Raw genomic sequence first — 20,558 nt, 5'->3', positions numbered from 1 at the left:
TGATCTTGGCAACGTACTTCAGCCTGACACTGTTGTTTCTGTGAATAGATTTAGTGATTTTCTTTGGTTTAGCATTGTACAATTCTTGTGAAATTATCTGCCAGATAGCAGACATCATCCTGCAAACTTACAAGAAGATACTCTAACCATTCCTTTCTTCTTCTACCAGCTCTGCCTTATCTTAACACTTTGTGCAGTGTTTTGGGTAAGTGGATATTACATAGTTTTCAAACCTATTACAATCTTTATTTTTTTTAATGCAGAGTTTTGTTCTATTAGAATAACCATTGTGTTTTGTTTTACAGTGGCATAAAAGGGACTGGCTATCATCTTCTGTATTCTGCAGTTTTTGGCAATGACATGGTAAGTTTGACCTGAGAGTCTGAGCCAGTCTGAGTCTCTCCACTGTACTACAGTTGGCAGTTAATTTACTCATTATTCACAGCTGTGTCTTTTCCGTGTTTGGAAACTTTGCTCCAGCTGCTGTGGCTTGCATTAAATGTCTGAGTTGAGATAATCATGCTGCTAAAGCTTTAATCTGATTTACTGCTGTCAGCACATGCACAGCTAAATCTGTGTTTAAACTTGCACAATCATTGTCACATTGCATATTTAACTCAGATTATAAAGAGTAGATATCATACCATTTAAGTGTCCTATAGTGATAACAAGAGGCACAAATAATGTGACATAAAATACTGATTAAATTGATTTGCCCTAGTTTTCCTGAGCAGTCAGTGACATCTGCTTGATGTACAGGTTGAATCAGTGGTGGTGTAATAAGACTGGTAGGTAGGTCATGCCTGGTGTCATAGTAGGTCAGTATGTTTTTGGCCTGTGGAGGAAGAGGTGGTGCCAGGATCAGTGTAGACCTATTTGTTGTGACTCACATGCAAATACAAACTCCCTGGCAAATAGAGATAGACAGATATTTCCGCCTGTGTTGTTTACACACAAGACAAAGTCAGTGCCAGCTCTCTGTGGGGTCATTACTACTACTAAACATTGGTGAATGGTCCTATGAGAATATGTGTATATATACACCTTGACCATAATACAAATAAAGACTTAAACACTTAATATTATATTGTATTGAATGTTTAGTGCTTAAATTCTGCTCTATTCATTCCCAAGATTTTATTGCAGTACACAGTCATTTGATGTCATTCCATCTGTTTTACAAAATCAGATCCCTGTTTGAGTTTTTTACCTCACTTGGTTTGAAAACTTTAATCAGCTCTGTTCTGTTTTTAACAAAAATGTTGTTTTACCATGACATTTGTGTTCATTAGGGGGCTAAACCACTTGGTTTATTGGCCAAGTAGTCAATGTACTGAAAATTGATGGACAACAATTTTGATAAGTGCTGAAGTCTTTTATAAAGACAATTGCCAAGCATTCTCAGTTTCCTGCCTCCCCAAATGTGTGGCATTGATACTTTTTAGTCTAAACAATTAATTGATTAAAGGCAAAAATGTGAATAACTCTTAGTTGCAGCCCTACTGTTCATACTTTTAAGGCTTTCTGAATCCTGCAGGTAACTCAGCTTAGCTGACTAAGAAAAGAGAACATGTAGTAGTAAGGTCAGTGGGGTTAAGTTAGTGAATAATAGTGAGACCTGTGAATGGTCCGTATTGACATGTCAGCACTTGTACGTTCATTAAATTTTGCATATTTGCATAGCAGTAACAATAGAGTTTCAGTGTGTGAATGTACATTGAAACACAAACACCAGCAACTCAGGAGGAAGGGAACGGACGATTTCAGTGCATCACTGAGCAGGACTGTGTCACCCTCATGACTACACCACTTTTGCACCTACGTGCTGTCCATTCACTTCCACTCTGCTTGCGTTCTTAGAGGCATCACCATGGCAACCACAAGTCACACATCCCAGACTCATTCACAACAGACTGGGGGCATAGTGCACTCCCACGCAGGCACTCAGGCCTGTGAGAAGGTGGTTCTGTAATAAGACATTGCCACTGACCCACACATACACACAGAGGTGGGCAAAGTCCAGTCCTCAGGCTGAATTCTGTGAAGTGACCGTATGACACTGAGGCACTGACTGGCTTGACACTGACTCAGTGTAGAGCATGGCAGACAGCAGGAAGTTTTATAACAATTGTTCTGGTTGCTTTTTCTTAACTTACTTGTTTAGTTTACTTATTTAGCTTAGACATTCAGAATATTCACTTCAAAAATGTTTACATCACTTAAAGTAATTGTTACGGCTCAGATGAGACAGATTAGGGTTTCCTGCTAACTGGTGATTAAATAAGATGGCAGTCATGCTCAGGCTTAGGCTGTAGTTAATAATTCAACTGCTGTACCAAATTCCTCACATATTTTACATATATTAGTCGTCTGATCAAGGGCTGTATTAGCTAAACTTCAGCTATTATCACTTCCAGTACAGGGTATCATGTTTTTATTGTATGTGCTGTTTGGACTAACAGTCTGGCTGCAATCATTAGAGCAAAGATTGCAGCGTATCCAATTCATTCACAGTCACATTTGGTTAATCCTCTTGCTGAGTGTCATCAAAGACCCTCAGTCCAGTGATTAAACCCTTGATGGAGCATTCAAGCTTCAAACACATTTTGGTGTGTCGCTCAACAAGCAATTGTCAAACAATTATTAGGCTACTATGAAATCCTAAATCTATTCTGTCTATCTAATCTATCTAACATGAAATAAACACTAATTAAAGCTGCGAGCAGCGTTGAACGGGCCCTCGCACCCGGCGCCCGTCGGGGGAGCGGCGACCGCGGGACCCCGGCAACCGCGGGGTCAACGCAGGTCGCAGGGCACACGCTGGCGTAACAGTTCACACTTCCGAGATGTAAAAATTTTAAATAAAAGCTTTTATGCTAATTATTTTCTGTGATAATATTTTTCAGAGCTCATCATCTGTGACAGCTCTTGGCTCTCCTGACTGTAACCTCCCTGTGGCAGCTTCTCACAGACTCAATCAACTCCTCTTCCCCTCCCCCCTCAAACACAACACAAACACACACAGACACACACACACACACACAGAGAGAGAGAGAGATACCCCCTCCCAAAAGGAGATAAAACTCAGTTTTAACTTGAGTTTACAAGCTATGAGCTTTGAGCAAAGCATTTTTTTTAAGTTCTGTTATTGGGTGCATATATAAATCATTTGTGCTTAAACAAGGCTTATAATGAAGTTATTTGAACAGTGAATATCTCATCTGCCTAAAGTGAGGGCGAAGCCACTAACCAGCTGTAGGGATGGGTATCATTAGGATTTTATCTTTATCCATACAGACCCCTATCAGTCCAGCTCAGACTGTTACTGGTTTAAGAGAGTGAAGTTTATAGCAATTTGCAAAATTTGGAGATTAGTGACAAACTAACCAGTTAGACTACATACAGACAAGCTTTCATTTTAGCTGTTAGTAACAGTTTGCCATGAGCTTAACCAGCGTGCTGTGCTTCCTGTTAAACATGTCATGAGACTGTGGACAACGCTGAAAATATTACTTTACTAACTACTGGCCGAACAGGCGCTTTTACAAAGAAAAGGTAAAGGCCAGCAGCTTTTACTTTTCAATGCACTTGTTGTCAACTTGAGTGGCTTATATTCAGCTGGTTCACCTCGACGCCGGTGGATGTAGACGTGCACTTTTCCTGTCGCCGTACACTGTGTAACATGAAAATATCAGCTGACCCCTTGTGAAATTTCCTAACTGATCAAAACCAAACTGTAAAGACAGCATCAATCCACGCTCAGCTTTGGTCAAGGGGAGACATATGGTAAGATTACATGAATTCAAAATAACCTACAATTCCTTCAAATTAATTTGAAGCCAGTTTAATTTTTTGAGCCAGCTTTGACATCTGCAGATATGAGTTTCTGAAGAGGGGCCTGCTGAGGTTAGATGTGCTGAATAATATCCATTTTCATATCAGAAAAAACACTGCATTAAACATTGTCTTAGCTCACTGAGCTGAGGTCAACAGGTAATATAACCAACCTGTGAGGTGGCTCACCCCCGTAAGATAAACACATAAATGATCCCTGATAGAACCGATAATTAAAGGCACATCAGTGACAGGGAATGCTATTAAAACTAAACTATAAACTGGTGACATTAACTGCAAAAGAAGATTTTTATTGATACATTTCAGGTAGAATTTAGTTTTCAATAAGGAAAATGCTGTAAGAAACCTGAATTTGTTGCAACAAATTTAAAATAAAAGCTTTTATGCTAATTATTTTCTGTGATAATATTTTTCAGAGCTCATCATCTGTGACAGCTCTTGGCTCTCCTGACTGTAACCTCTCTGTGGCAGCTTCTCACAGACTCAATCAACTCCTCTTCCCCTCCCCCCTCAAACACAAACACAAACACACACACACACACAGATACCCCCTCCCAAAAGGAGATAAAACTCAGTTTTAACTTGAGTTTACAAGCTTTGAGCTTTGAGCAAAAGCATTTTTTTGCAAGTTCTGTTATTGGGTGCATATATAAATCATTTATGCTTAAACAAGGGTTATAATGAAGTTATTTGAACAGTGAATATCTCATCTGCCTAAAGTCAGGGCGAAGCCACTAACCAGCTGTAGGGATGGGTATCATTAGGATTTTATCTTTATCCATACAGACTTCTATCAGTCCAGCTCAGACTGTTACTGGTTTAAGAGAGTGAAGTTTATAGCAATTTGCAAAATTTGGAGATTAGTGACAAACTAACCAGTTAGACTACATACAGACAAGCTTTCATTTTAGCTGTTAGTAACAGTTTGCCATGAGCTTAACCAGCGTGCTGTGCTTCGTGTTAAACATGTCATGAGACTGTGGACAACGTTTGAGCCAGCTTTGACATCTGCAGATATGAGTTTCTGAAGAGGGGCCTGCTGAGGTTAGATGTGCTGAATAATATCCATTTTCATATCAGAAAAAACACTGCATTAAACATTGTCTTAGCTCACTGAGCTGAGGTCAACAGGTAATATAACCAACCTGTGAGGTGGCTCACCCCCGTAAGATAAACACATAAATGATCCCTGATAGAACCGATAATTAAAGGCACATCAGTGACAGGGAATGCTATTAAAACTAAACTATAAACTGGTGACATTAACTGCAAAAGAAGATTTTTATTGATACATTTCAGGTGGAATTTAGTTTTCAATAAGGAAAACGCTGTAAGAAACCTGAATTTGTTGCAACAAATTTAAAATAAAAGCTTTTATGCTAATTATTTTCTGTGATAATATTTTTCAGAGCTCATCATCTGTGACAGCTCATGGCTCTCTTGACTGTATCCTCCCCTGTGTTAGCTTCTCACAGACTCAATCAACTCCTCTTCCCCTCCCCCCTCAAACACACACACACAGACACACACACACAGAGACCCCCTTCCAAAAACCCATCAAAGAGTAATACAATGGCTCCATCTGTAGGATAAAGTAGAGAGTCGCAACAGGAAGTTACCCCAAAATCTGAGGTTTCAAACAGGAAGTTGGGTTTCCGAACTTTGACGGGCCAGAACCGGCACACGCTTCGACCAAAACTCACAATTTTCGGAGGACTTCTTCCAAAAATTGTCAAGGAGGGGCTGACAACATTTGAAGTGAATCTGGTCACCCGTCTAGAAACTGGACATCACACTATAAAATATGTCATTTCCTGCTATAAATAGGTGGCGCTACAACAATTGTATGAATATTGACATATGGATGTGTGCAGATAGGTACCATTAACAATCCTGTAAAGTTTGATGCAGTTTGGACAAAGTATGGCCGAAATATAGCAAAAATAAAGCAACTTCCTGTTTCGTGGCGAGTAATCGAACTTTGAGGGGCCATAACTTCCACGCCCTTCAACAAAAACTCAAAATCTGCCGCAATTTAACATCGTCTATGTCTTAAGAACATACTATTAAGTTTTGAAGTCAATGGGATAATGCGTCTAGGACTAGTTCGCGTTCAAGCGACCCCTGGAAATGGCCAAAAACACACAATTTTTTCACCTTCCAGTCAAAATAAAAATACTTTCTGTTGGGTTTAGAATATGGCTCCAAGAGACTTTTTGGTGCGTCATGGGATGTTACATATGTGTGCAGATTTTCAGATTTTTAGGCGCAACGGGCTTGAGGGGCTGTTCCGTTTAAAAATGTAGGTGGCGCTACCGAGGGCATTTTACCACGCCCATGCTCAAGACCCCTAAATTATTAAATTTTTCGCCGTGCCTGACGCGTCTGCAAATTTTGGTAAGTTTTCACGCATGTTAAGGCCCTCAAAAAGCCGATCTAAGAGGCGGAAAAAGAAGAAAAAAAATAATAATAATAATAATTAAAGCTGCGAGCAGCGTTGAACGGGCCCTCGCACCGGCGCCCGTCGGGGGAGTGGCGACCGCGGGACCCCGGCAACCGCGGGGTCAACGCAGGTCGCAGGGCACACGCTGGCGTAACAGTTCACACTTCCGAGATGTAAAAATTTTAAATAAAAGCTTTTATGCTAATTATTTTCTGTAATAATATTTTTCAGAGCTCATCATCTGTGACAGCTCTTGGCTCTCCTGACTGTAACCTCTCTGTGGCAGCTTCTCACAGACTCAATCAACTCCTCTTCCCCTCCCCCCTCAAATACAAACACAAACACACACACACAAACACAGAGAGAAATACCCCCTCCCAAAAGGAGATAAAACTCAGTTTTAACTTGAGTTTACAAGCTTTGAGCTTTGAGCAAAAGCATTTTTTTAAAGTTCTGTTATTGGGTGCATATATAAATCATTTATGCTTAAACAAGGCTTATAATGAAGTTATTTGAACAGTGAATATCTCATCTGCCTAAAGTCAGGGCGAAGCCACTAACCAGCTGTAGGGATGGGTATCATTAGGATTTTATCTTTATCCATACAGACCCCTATCAGTCCAGCTCAGACTGTTACTGGTTTAAGAGAGTGAAGTTTATAGCAACTTGCAAAATTTGGAGATTAGTGACAAACTAACCAGTTAGACTACATACAGACAAGCTTTCATTTTAGCTGTTAGTAACAGTTTGCCATGAGCTTAACCAGCGTGCTGTGCTTCCTGTTAAACATGTCATGAGACTGTGGACAACGCTGAAAATATTACTTTACTAACTACTGGCCGAACAGGCGCTTTGACAAAGAAAAGGTAAAGGCCAGCAGCTTTTACTTTTCAATGCACTTGTCGTCAACTTGAGTGGCTTATATTCAGCTGGTTCACCTCGACGCCGGTGGACCTAGTGCACTTTTCCTGTCGCCGTACACTGAGTAACACGAAAAAATCAGCCGACCCCGTGTGAAATTTCCTAACTGATCAAAACCAAACTGTAAAGACAGCATCAATCCACGCTCAGCTTTGGTCAAGGGGAGACATATGGTAAGATTACATGAATTCATGTAATCTTCTTTGAGGCTACAATTTCAGACTTAACTAAGTCATTCACTAGTGTCTTGGCAGCGTTTATGGGGTCTTTAGACAGGTCTCTCACTGGTTTTCTTTCCAGGGTGATTGAAATCTTTGGCTTCCTACCTCTGCCAGGCTTGTTCTGCACAGTGTGGCTCTCCTTGAATTTCTCGGTGACGCTTCTCATTTGAGTTCTTGACGCTTGGAAATGCTGTGATAACTTTGTATATCCTTCTCCTGCTTCCTGAGCATCGACAATTCTTTTCTTCAAGTCTACAGTGATTTCCTTAGTTTTTGGCATGATGCTTTCTCAAGTGACAGCTCAAATCTTAACTGAAGTTTTTATACCGCGTGTAAAGCAGCTCTTGGCTCTCCTGACTGTAACCTCTCTGTGGCAGCTTCTCACAGACTCAATCAACTCCTCTTCCCCTCCCCCCTCAAACACAAACACAAACACACACACACACACACACACACACAGAGACCCCCCTCCAAAAACCCATCAAAGAGTAATACAATGGCTCCATCTATAGGATAAAGTAGAGAGTCGCAACAGGAAGTTACCCCAAAATCTGAGGTTTCAAACAGGAAGTTGGGTTTCCGAACTTTGACGGGCCAGAACAGGCACACGCTTCGACCAAATCTCACAATTTTCGGAGGACATCTTCCAAAAATCGTCAAGGAGGGGCTGACAACATTTGAAGTGAATCTGGTCACCCGTCTAGAAACTGGACATCACACTATAAAATATGTCATTTCCTGCTATAAATAGGTGGCGCTACAACAATTGTATGAATATTGACATATGGATGTGTGCAGATAGGTACCATTAACAATCCTGTAAAGTTTGATGCAGTTTGGACAAAGTATGGCCGAAATATAGCAAATTTAAAGCAACTTCCTGTTTCGTGGCGAGTGATCGAACTTTGAGGGGCCATAACTTCCACGCCCTTCAATGAAAAGTCCGAAACTTTTGCAATTTAACTTCGTCTATGTCTTAAGAACAAATTATCAAATTTTGAAGTCAATCGGATAATGCGTCTAGGACTAGTTCGCGTTCAAGCGACCCCTGGAAATGGCCAAAAACACACAATTTTTTCACCTTCCGGTCAAAATAAAAATACTTTCTGTTGGGTTTAGAATATGGCTCCAAGAGACTTTTTGGTGCGTCATGGGATGTTACATATGTGTGCAGATTTTCAGATTTTTAGGCGCAACGGGCTTGAGGGGCTGTTCCGTTAAAAATGTAGGTGGCGCTACCGAGGCCATTTTGCCACACCCATGCTCAAGACCCCTAAATTCTTAAATTTTTCGCCGTGCCTGACGCGTCTGCAAATTTTCAGGAGTTTTGACGCATGTTAAGGCCCTCAAAAAGGCGATCAAAGAGGCGGAAAAAGAAGAAAAAAAATAATAATAATAATAATTAAAGCTGCGAGCAGCGTTGAACGGGCCCTCGCACCTGGCGCCCGTCGGGGGAGCGGCGACCGCGGGACCCCGGCAACCGCGGGGTCAACGCAGGTCGCAGGGCACACGCTGGCATAACAGTTCACACTTCCCAGATGTAAAAATTTTAAATAAAAGCTTTTATGCTAATTATTTTCTGTGATAATATTATTCAGAGCTCATCATCTGTGACAGATCATGGCTCTATTGACTGTAACCTCCCTGTGGCAGCTTCTCACAGACACAATCAACTCCTCTTCCCCTCCCCCCTCAGACACACACAGACACACACACACAGAGACCCCCTTCCAAAAACCCATCAAAGAGTAATACAATGGCTCCATCTGTAGGATAAAGTAGAGAGTCGCAACAGGAAGTTACCCCAAAATCTGAGGTTTCAAACAGGAAGTTGGGTTTCCGAACTTTGACGGGCCAGAACAGGCACACGCTTCGACCCAAACTCACAATTTTCGGAGCCAGTCTTCCAAAAATCCTTAAGTCTGTCCTGACAACATTTGAAGTGAATCTGGTCACCCGTCTAGAAACTGGACATCACACTATAAAATATGTCATTTCCTGCTATAAATAGGTGGTGCTACAACAATTGTATGAATATTGACATATGGATGTGTGCAGATAGGTACCATTAACAATCCTGTAAAGTTTGATGCAGTTTGGACAAAGTATGGCCGAAATATAGCAAATTTAAAGCAACTTCCTGTTTTGTGGCGAGTGATCGAACTTTCAGGGGCCATAACTTCCACGCCCTTCAATGAAAAGTCCGAAACTTTTGCAATTTAACTTCGTCTATGTCTTAAGAACAAATTATCAAATTTTGAAGTCAATCGGATAATGCGTCTAGGACTAGTTCGCGTTCAAGCGACCCCTGGAAATGGCCAAAAACACACAATTTTTTCACCTTCCGGTCAAAATAAAAATACTTTCTGTTGGGTTTAGAATATGGCTCCAAGAGACTTTTTGGTGCGTCATGGGATGTTACATATGTGTGCAGATTTTCAGATTTTTAGGCGCAACGGGCTTGAGGGGCTGTTCCGTTAAAAATGTAGGTGGCGCTACCGAGGCCATTTTGCCACACCCATGCTCAAGACCCCTAAATTCTTAAATTTTTCGCCGTGCCTGATGCGTCTGCAAATTTTCAGGAGTTTTGACGCATTTTAAGGCCCTCAAAAAGGCGATCAAAGAGGCGGAAAAAGAAGAAAAAAAATAATAATAATAATAATTAAAGCTGCGAGCAGCGTTGAACGGGCCCTCGCACCGGCGCCCGTCGGGGGAGCGGCGACCGCGGGACCCCGGCAACCGCGGGGTCAACGCAGGTCGCAGGGTACACGCTGGCGTAACAGTTCACACTTCCGAGATGTAAAAATTTAAAATAAAAGCTTTTACGCTAATTATTTTCTGTGATAATATTTTTCAGAGCTCATCATCTGTGACAGCTCTTGGCTCTCTTGACTGTAACCTCCCTGTGGCAGCTTCTCACAGACTCAATCAACTCCTCTTCCCCTCCCCCTCAAACACAAACACAAACACACACACACACACACACACAAACACAGAGAGAGATACCCCCTCCCAAAAGGAGATAAAACTCAGTTTTAACTTGAGTTTAAAAGCTTTGAGCTTTGAGCAAAAGCATTTTTTTTAAGTTCTGTTATTGGGTGCATATATAAATCATTTATGCTTAAACAAGGCTTATAATGAAGTTATTTGAACAGTGAATATCTCATCTGCCTAAAGTCAGGGCGAAGCCACTAACCAGCTGTAGGGATGGGTATCATTAGGATTTTATCTTTATCCATACAGACCCCTATCAGTCCAGCTCAGACTGTTACTGGTTTTCATATCAGAAAGTTTATAGGAATTTGCAAAATTTGGAGATGAGTGACAAACTAACCAGTTAGACTACATACAGACAAGCTTTCATTTTAGCTGTTAGTAACAGTTTGCCATGAGCTTAACCAGCGTGCTGTGCTTCCTGTTAAACATGTCATGAGACTGTGGATAACGCTGAAAATATTACTTTACTAACTACTTGCCGAACAGGCGCTTTGACAAAGAAAAGGTAAAGGCCAGCAGCTTTTACTTTTCAATGCACTTGTCGTCAACTTGAGTGGCTTATATTCAGCTGGTTCACCTCGACGCCGGTGGACCTAGTGCACTTTTCCTGTCGCCGTACACTGAGTAACACGAAAAAATCAGCTGACCCTGTGTGAAATTTCCTAACTGATCAAAACCAAACTGTAAAGACAGCATCAATCCACGCTCAGTTTTGGTCAAGGGGAGACACATGGTAAGATTACATGAATTCATGTAATCTTCTTTGAGGCTACAATTTCAGACTTAACTAAGTCATTCACTAGTGTCTTGGCAGCGTTTATGGGGTCTTTAGACAGGTCTCTCACTGGTTTTCTATCCAGGGTCATTGAAATCTTTGGCTTCCTACCTCTGCCAGGCTTGTTCTGCACAGTGTGGCTCTCCTTGAATTTCTCGGTGACGCTTCTCATTTGAGTTCTTGACGCTTGGAAATGCTGTGATAACTTTGTATATCCTTCTCCTGCTTCCTGAGCATCGACAATTCTTTTCTTCAAGTCTACAGTGATTTCCTTAGTTTTTGGCATGATGCTTTCTCAAGTGACAGCTCAAATCTTAACTGAAGTTTTTATACCGCGTGTAAAGCAGCTCTTGGCTCTCCTGACTGTAACCTCTCTGTGGCAGCTTCTCACAGACTCAATCAACTCCTCTTCCCCTCCCCCCTCAAACACAAACACAAACACACACACACACACACACACAGACACACACAGAGACCCCCCTCCAAAAACCCATCAAAGAGTAATACAATGGCTCCATCTATAGGATAAAGTAGAGAGTCGCAACAGGAAGTTACCCCAAAATCTGAGGTTTCAAACAGGAAGTTGGGTTTCCGAACTTTGACGGGCCAGAACAGGCACACGCTTCGACCAAAACTCACAATTTTCGGAGGACGTCTTCCAAAAAATTGTCAAGGAGGGGCTGACAACATTTGAAGTGAATCTGGTCACCCGTCTAGAAACTGGACATCACACTATAAAATATGTCATTTCCTGCTATAAATAGGTGGCGCTACAACAATTGTATGAATATTGACATATGGATGTGTGCAGATAGGTACCATTAACAATCCTGTAAAGTTTGATGCAGTTTGGACAAAGTATGGCCGAAATATAGCAAATATAAAGCAACTTCCTGTTTCGTGGCGAGTAATCGAACTTTGAGGGGCCATAACTTCCACGCCCTTCAACAAAAACTCAAAATCTGCCGCAATTTAACATCGTCCATGTCTTAAGAACATACTATTAAGTTTTGAAGTCAATCGGATAATGCGTCTAGGACTAGTTCGCGTTCAAGCGACCCCTGGAAATGGCCAAAAACACACAATTTTTTCACCTTCCGGTCAAAATAAAAATACTTTCTGTTGGGTTTAGAATATGGCTCCAAGAGACTTTTTGGTGCGTCATGGGATGTTACATATGTGTGCAGATTTTCAGATTTTTAGGCGCAACGGGCTTGAGGGGCTGTTCCGTTTAAAAATGTAGGTGGCGCTACCGAGGCCATTTTACCACACCCATGCTCAAGACCCCTAAATTATTAAATTTTTCGCCGTGCCTGACGCGTCTGCAAATTTTGGTAAGTTTTCACGCATGTTAAGGCCCTCAAAAAGCCGATCTAAGAGGCGGAAAAAGAAGAAAAAAAATAATAATAATAATAATAATAATAATAATAATAATAATAAACAGACCGAAAACAAGAGGGTCCTTGCAACTCGTTGCATGGCCCCGTTGGGCCCACGCAACTCGTTGCTCGGGCCCTAATAATAATAAACCGAACGAAAACAAGAGGGTCCTTGCAACTCGTTGCATGGCCCCGTTGGGCCCACGCAACTCGTTGCTCGGGCCCTAATAATAATAATAATAATAATAAACAGACCGAAAACAAGAGGGTCCTTGCAACTCGTTGCATGGCCCCGTTGGGCCCACGCAACTCGTTGCTCGGGCCCTAATGACAGTGTATTTTAAAAAACATACTTCAGCTAGTATTTGACATACAGATCCTCTGTACAGTTTTACATATAGTAACTTGTCTTTGATGTAAACAGTCACTGTTTCCTCATCCTGATGTTTTTTGTTTTTTCTCTTTCAGGTATAGCATCTCTTACATTCCATTTGCCAGGTAATACGAGATGACTATATGATTTATGTTTTGTGTGTATTGACCCTAAGGTGATGCATGTGTTCTTTTATGTTATATTCTACTGTATGTGTTGCTGTCCAAATTCTGTCTGTATAAGAGCAGTCCTTTCATTTGAGCCACTTCTGTGAAACCACTTACTATCAAAGGAAACCTTAAATACATTTTCATCTGACATGTATTATCTCTACACATCAGTTTACTGTGTGTCTACCACACACAGTAAACTAGCAGGAAAACATTGTGCGACATTCCAACAAAAACATGTTTTTATTTACCTCTAAACACTGTTTGCCTCCACCATATGGCTGTAATCCCCACCCCCCACCCCCACGACTAGTGCAGGCTCTCAGTGTCAAACAAATGGCAGCTTGTTGTTTCACACTCCTCTGTGCTATAGCCCTGTGAGGTTATTTGCTCCACCCATAATATCTAAATGAAATCGTTTCTTATGAAATAATGCTCTTTCATCCAGATTTACCAAAAGCATTTCTCCCCTCTTGTAGCTTTTACATTACTTGTTGATGAGCTTATGTTAAGCTCTATAGGGTTGAGGCACAATGTAAAATTTTGATTAGATTTAGACCCAAATAGATTGTCCTGCCAAAAAACACAATACAAGGATAATATATCTCAGCCTTACTCACAGGTTACTTGCTTTGTTTTTATTGCAGATAATGCACAGTGTAGAGCTCTAATAGCCTTGAAATCTTAGAGCTGTTGGTTTTCTAATTTCTTCAGAGTATACCACAGTACAGGATAAGAGAAAATACTTCCCTAAACTCAGGTATTCACTTCTCAAATAGTCCCATATGGTGTACCACCTCAGTGCTTTCCACAAGCTGAGCGTGAGGTGTGATGTTGTTTTGTCAGTCCAGCTGTAAGCGGGGTTATGTCTCATTTGGTCCAGAGCTGTGCCATGCAGCCATGCAGCCCCCACACTAAGTGCCTTGTGTATTTGGGTGACCCTCTAATCCATTCTGACAGCTGAGAGACGTACTATAACAACCCCGAGCTCCCCCTCCCCCAACCCAAATGCTAACGACAATACAAAGCTGAGACAAAGACCTTTTCCCCATGCCACTCTTCCAAAAACCAAATTCCTATGGAGAAATGCAAATTTGACTGCTAGTTTTTGGCTGACCATTGAAGTCCTAGCAATCGCCTATTTATTTGTTAGTCCTTTGTTATTATATTTCTTACATTTTTGTCATCAACATATTATCCTCTCTCTCCTTAAGCTTCTTATTTTAATCCATTTTTCATTTAATTTAGATTTCATCATTTAGCTCTTTTTTGTTTGCCACATTGTTACAAAACAGCTGCATATTTTGATCTCAGGCCTCTATCTCTTCTGGATGACACATAAAAAAGCATTAGACTTTGCCCATCCCTGTCTGTGGTCAAAGAAACTGTGTTACCTGGCTAGGCACAACGCCACATGGCAAGTGGACTTGATCCTTTAATGTATTTTACCTTGTAGCCTATTTATATCCTCTCATGCTTGCAGACCAAACCTGCTGTATTTGCACTTCCCACAGTGCTTTGAGGCTACTGTTGCTCTGATATTTAATCAGAAATGGGGGAAAGTCTCTGAGACTGATCATTTATTCATGCAGCAAAAATAGCATCAAGCCTCCAGTGAATATAAAAAACAACCCACTTGCTGTATTGGAGGGTAATATGAGGACTGTGGAGTTGAATGATTTTGGTTTATACACCTGCCTCCTCCTCCTCCCTCCTCTCCCTCTAAGGCTGCTTATGATCCCCCCTTCTCCTTTTAACCTTGATGGGTTTTTACACCTCCTCCGCCGAAATTTGACTGTTGGCTGCAGGCGAAGTCTGCATAGCAACACACGGATGGCAAGAGCAAACGGTGTGAAGGAAAAACAGAGTAGGCAACGGTCTGTGGTTGCCATGGCAATCACACGTATTGCATCATCCCTCACCACAGACTACCTGGAGAGTGGGAGCCCCCCATCACTCTGAACATGTGGTGCTTCCCCGCCAAAACACACTCACTTATTCATGACGAGCCCCACCCAAATCATCGTAACAAAGGGTGGAAGGTGCTTTTTTGTCACTATTAATTTTCTATGCATGACAGAATTTTGCCCCCAGTGGATTTATTTATTCCTGGATAATTTTAGAGCAACACTCTGCATTGCTCTGTCTTGTATTTCTGTTATTTATCTCATTGTTTAGTGTGCTGGTTATTATTTGCCATGACATTTTCAATTCTTTTCTTCACAGGGATGCTGTGATGAAATGCTTCACAACCTGTTTGAGTTAGGGCTTTGGAGTCCACAATTTCATGTGAAGACTGGTCCTAATATGCAAACTGCAAGAACAGTGTCTCTGTAAAATATAAATCTATGTTGTTTATGCACTATATCTCCAAATTTCTACTGTCGCTGTTTCATACTGTGAAGCTTTTTAGGGCTAGCTTAAGTTTTATAACAATAATCACATTATAACGCTTATCTATCTTTTGCTTTGGATGTGAGAGTGCCTTTAATGCATATAATATATTTAAGGATATTCCTATATTTTCTGAGAATTTTATACCATTTGAATGCAGGGAAATGATTTTGACTTTGCTTTACATTTTAATTTACAACACAAGTGCTTTAACATTGTATATACACATAAATATATGAAGAGATGTGTTGACATATTGACCTACCATACATATTTACATCTTTAACAGTGTGAAATTTGGTTTTCTTCTGGATTTATAAATGGTTTTCTGACTTCCAACACACAAACATTATTAAAAGACACTCATTGCCTTTCTGTTCTCTCTCTGTGTATGAGGCACTGATGTATAAAGAGGTGCTCAGATGCTATTCCATGTTTATATATGATCATTTTCCCTGAGGCAATTGAGGCACTGCTTCACTGCTGATGATCCTCTGGGATACATGATATCCACTGCTCTTTTGAGTTTTTTTCCAGCTAAAGAGATTAAAAAAGCAGCTCCTGTCTAGTCTCTTAGTCTTCAATGTGCCTTCGAACACACCTGCCCCCCATAACTCAACAAATTACATTCAGATTGCATCTCTTTTTTTAAATTTGATTTCCTGCCAGATGTAGCAATGACCCAGTTAATTACGCTTTCCTGAGCATTGTGATTTTGACGTGACCTAATAACCCAGTATAGCTTTCACAGGGTTCCCTATATTGCTTCAGCATGATGGCGTAGCCTTTGAGGATGTGGTTGTCATGACAACCTCCTCCGGAAGATTCATAACCTCTGCCAACCCCCCGTCTGTGGTGCAGATGTTCGCATTATCCTGATGAGAAGGTGTGTTTTTTATTTCATTCAACTCCTTGGGACCACACTGAGTCTTGCATATATTACCAGTTTTTGGTTTACACTGGAAAACTGTATGTGTTGCTGTCCAAATTCTGTCTATATAAGAGCAGTCCTTTCATTTGAGCCACTTCTGTGAAACCACTTACTATCAAAGGAAACCTTAAATACATTTTCATCTGACATGTACATCTCTATACATATCAGTTTACTGTGTGTCTACCACACACAGTAAACTGTTTGCCTCCACCATATCTGCTTTATACATCTCTCTCTAGATTTTGCCCAGAAACATGCTTCAAGGTTTTCTTTGTGCTTGACTCAATAACTGCATTTTACTTCCTGTTGTGCAACCCCCACATAGTTTCTATAGACACTTGTATAATGTGGTGGTGGATTAACATGGACAAAATCTCCCTTCAGTACTACTTGTCCAAACTAACTTGGCAGAAACCCAGCAAATCCCTCTCAAAGTAATCTTAGGGATAAAATAATTCAGTTGAATGAAGGGACCATGGGGTTGTTTTTGTGATCTGTTTTCTTCAGCTGCCATTTTTGGATTACTCCAAAGTTTGAGGATGAACAATCTGTTAGTGTCCCAACTGTTTCCTCTTCATTACATCTAATCCATTCTTATGTCATAGAGAAGAGGGCTCCCACTCCACAACAGCCACTGAAATTAAACAACTGTGTCCCATTGAGCTTCAAGATCCAGCTCATCTCGTACAGATGCAAAATAACTCGCTCTGTGTTGTCATAGGTAAGTATATTTTAATATAGTAAATTAAACTCATGTATTGGTATGGTAATCATAAGGGCAACAAAGTATCAGCTGAATGACTCACTGGCAAAATCTTTTTATAAATCGTAAAATATGAGTATCCTCAGGTAGAATCAAATGCAGTCTAATAACTATACATTTGGAGTGAAATATTGATTTCCTCTTACCCTACACTGAGGGAAACAAAATCACTGTCTAGCTGAAAGCGCAGATAACAGCAGAAAGGAAGAGAAATCAATATCATATGCTATGTGTACATCCACCATAGATGTCTTTCATAGGCTACATGGCTGAAAGAACAACAATGGACCATCTATACACATCAGTTTATTGACATTTGAGACTATATTGACTGACTTAAAGGGTAAAAACAAACTGAATGTCCTTGTGCTAGTGACATGTTTTGTTCAAGGACAGACAGAGGACCATAGAGTATGTTTATGACCCTAACCGTGTAAAATGGAATTGAAGCAGATGACATTCGTTTAAAATATCTATTTCTTGAGAAATAGGCCAAAACGAGTCACTTAACCAGATTCATCCACTCACTGGACCACAATTCTTAAAAGACAATTTCAGGCTGATCCATTAAACACATTTGTGTGCATGAGTATGTGAACTAGTCCAGTGACGGGAAAACAGCAGAGTGGCGCTGTGAGGAAAAGATGAGGGGAACATGAGGTGGATGTGGCTCATCGCTTAAGGAAGTTATTGGAAATTATGAAATGACATCACCGCCGTTTTTTCTTGGCTTTGTTTGGTGCGTCTCCTGACCACGCCTTCCTGCCACCGCGACCATAAAGCAGCCGGGCCGTGAGTGCGTGCACCAGTTGAACTCCTAGTCAGTGTGGACAACAGGTGCACTACAGCCTCCCTCCACCTCGCTGTTGGATATAATGCCCACAGAGCGCCGCTCGTCGTTTTGCGCAGGGCTTCCTCATCTGCACTTTGAATACTTGCACGTTTTCATATCCTGATCACTTCCAGACACACAAAAATGCCTTTTCCGCCCATCAGCCTCCATCCACGGATCTCCTCTCCTGGCAGGGAACTATTCGGGAAGAAGAAAGCCAACGGAGTGCCTCCTCAGACTGAGCTCACCAGCAAATCCGGCGCAGAGAAAGGAGGGTCCGAAAAGGAGAAACAGTCCACTTCTTGGACCTCCGCGAATTTAAGGAATTTGGGGCGAAAAGCTCAGCAAGAGAAGAGTAAAAGCCCATCTCAGAAGCCGGGTGCCGGTCAGGAGACTCAGGGAAAGTGCTCCTGGCTGACGGTGCCCAAACCTCAGGACTCATCCGAAGGAGTCAGGCGCTCCAGCTCAATGGACTCCACCAGACAGCTCCACGGAAAAGACGATGGGAAGAAGGAGATCCAGTTTACCCTCAGTCTCACCCCTGAAGCCATTCTCGTCATCCAAAAACGCAATCTAGAAAAACAGATGATGGCAAAGCAGCAGAAGTGTTGCGCCTCCGCGGACTTTCGCCACCGGCGAGTTTTTCCGTCCAAAAAGACGCACGGAGGGTCCAAGGGCTGCGCTCCCGTCGCCAAAGTGGAGAGCGCCGAGCAGGACATCACCGCCATAGTTAAGATATCTCTGTTGAACGATCAGTACAAGTACGATGATGTGGAGTATGAAGAAGAGGATGGAGATGTGGATGAGACTGTTGTGAGGAAATGTAAAGAGTGGCTGAAAGGGGTCGAAAACGCCGCTGCTTTGGGAAAAGTCGACAAACTTTCTGCACTCCCGCACCTTAAAGGTTGCTGACACCTGACTTGATCTTTCATTTTTGAAACTTTTACAACGAAGAGATGATGGACTCGCGAATTGTGTGCACCCATGTAGGCCTGCTGCAGTGGCATCATAAATATGAGTCTTGTAAAACTGAGCCTTTGTAAATGATGAGACATTGTCCAGTTGTCTCCAAAGGAATGTCAATTTGTCTTAATTATTTCCTAAAATAGATTAAAAAATGACATTAATTCATGAACATAGAAATAGATGGGTGAATTGCATTGGGATAAGAGGAAATATGACATTCACTTAACAAAAATCAGATTTTAAAGCTTATTTGCAACCTGGCTCAGCAGTGCTCCTTCTGGTTCACGGGGACGTTGCTTTGCGAGTTTAATGCCTGTTCGATGTTTTGTTGAATTTAATACCTTAATATTCTTGTCCTTTGCACATGGTTTTTGTTTTCAGCGGGGCGCCAGTGGATTGGCAGAGGGGTTTGTGTAATGGGAGGTGAAACCGTTCCTTTGTGTTGCGGAACAATAAGCTGTCAACAACAGGGCTTTACATGCGCCTGCTGCTGAAACCAAACTGGACTGTTTATTTTTCCTCTAATAAGAGGGTTATATCCTTTGTAGGGATTTATCAGCGATGTACAGTATTTAATATTTACTAAATATTTGTACTGTCAAACGCCATTTGAAGTAAAATGTTTTTTTAATTATACAGTTGTCCCTGACGCTTTTAAATCTTTGATGATTTGTGTTGTGCCTCTCAAATAAGTCGGTTACATAATGCTGATTTGCATTTAGATTTCTTTTACACTTCTGGTCACTTCCCAGACAGTATTTTAAAGGCTCTTTGTTGCCACTGTAGCTACCTGAGGCCATTTGGGCATTAGTGTTCTAAGCTTCTTAGATTTCCTGTTAAGCAGGGTTGATCAGTGTACTGTAGGGCCCAGGTGTGTGATCCCTTCAGGAAACTGCCGCCAGTCTGCTTTTCTTTTGTCATATCAAACAAAGCCATGCATGCAGCTACAAGAGAGAAATAGCATTGGTACCAAAGTCTGGCCCATGCCTTCACCCAAAGTGCCAGAACTCTGTGATTTGCAGCAAAGGTATTCCCACCTTGAACTAAGAGCTTAATCCTGACATTTCCAGACTCATGTGGTGGCCACTCACTGAGCTACAGAGGGACATATTTTTAATCTGTAAGCCATGAACTTCATGCACAACTCAGGGAGTAAGCACTGGACCAGTTGCAGGCTTAGAAACAAACCAGTAATTGACTATTTTCAGCAGAATACAATAAACCAAACATAGAGAAACTGAGCTGTAAAGACTCGTTTGGCCTCTTTGTTGCTTCACTTCAGCTGCCTTCATTTTATTCCAGTGATCATTAAACCAGTCACAAACCTTAAACACAAATAAATCTTCATGCAGAGTCACAAACATAGTAATGTGTGTAGAGTGTTGAGAAGGTTCCCTGCAATGTACTTTAACTCTTTGTATTGTTCTCTGTAACTTGGTAACCAGAGTTTTTCTCTGTGTGGTTCAGTCTAAAAGCTCAATCACAACTTGGACATAGGAGTGTAACATTAAAAACAGTAGAGTGCATTTGAAAAA

At 41.3% G+C, this 20,558-nt stretch overlaps 1 protein-coding gene and 1 long non-coding RNA gene across 2 annotated transcripts; both read left to right on the top strand.

Moving 5' to 3' along the window:
* The first annotated feature begins 303 nt into the window (after window positions 1–303).
* Window positions 304–17,082, top strand: LOC108890013 (uncharacterized). Its single transcript, XR_001962095.2, has 4 exons — window positions 304–363; window positions 13,060–13,089; window positions 15,361–16,414; window positions 17,068–17,082. It is a non-coding gene; the product is annotated as an uncharacterized LOC108890013 (long non-coding RNA).
* A 368-nt stretch (window positions 17,083–17,450) lies between these two features.
* LOC108890014 (proline-rich protein 18) lies at window positions 17,451–20,264 on the top strand. Its single transcript, XM_018686752.2, has one exon. The coding sequence runs from the start codon at window positions 18,202–18,204 to the stop codon at window positions 18,967–18,969; it is 768 nt and encodes a 255-aa protein (XP_018542268.1). The 5' UTR covers window positions 17,451–18,201; the 3' UTR covers window positions 18,970–20,264.
* The last annotated feature ends 294 nt before the right edge of the window (window positions 20,265–20,558 follow it).

The sequence above is a fragment of the Lates calcarifer genome, unplaced genomic scaffold, assembly GCF_001640805.2.
Source record: "Lates calcarifer isolate ASB-BC8 unplaced genomic scaffold, TLL_Latcal_v3 _unitig_1669_quiver_1603, whole genome shotgun sequence".
NCBI classification, from domain to species: domain Eukaryota; kingdom Metazoa; phylum Chordata; class Actinopteri; family Centropomidae; genus Lates; species Lates calcarifer.
This window is presented reverse-complemented; position numbering and strand designations above follow the sequence as displayed.

What these genes read in the sequence shown, in the direction of transcription:
- LOC108890014 (XM_018686752.2), top strand. Translation starts at nt 18,202, where the DNA reads ATGCCTTTTCCGCCCATCAGCCTCCATCCACGGATCTCCTCTCCTGGC.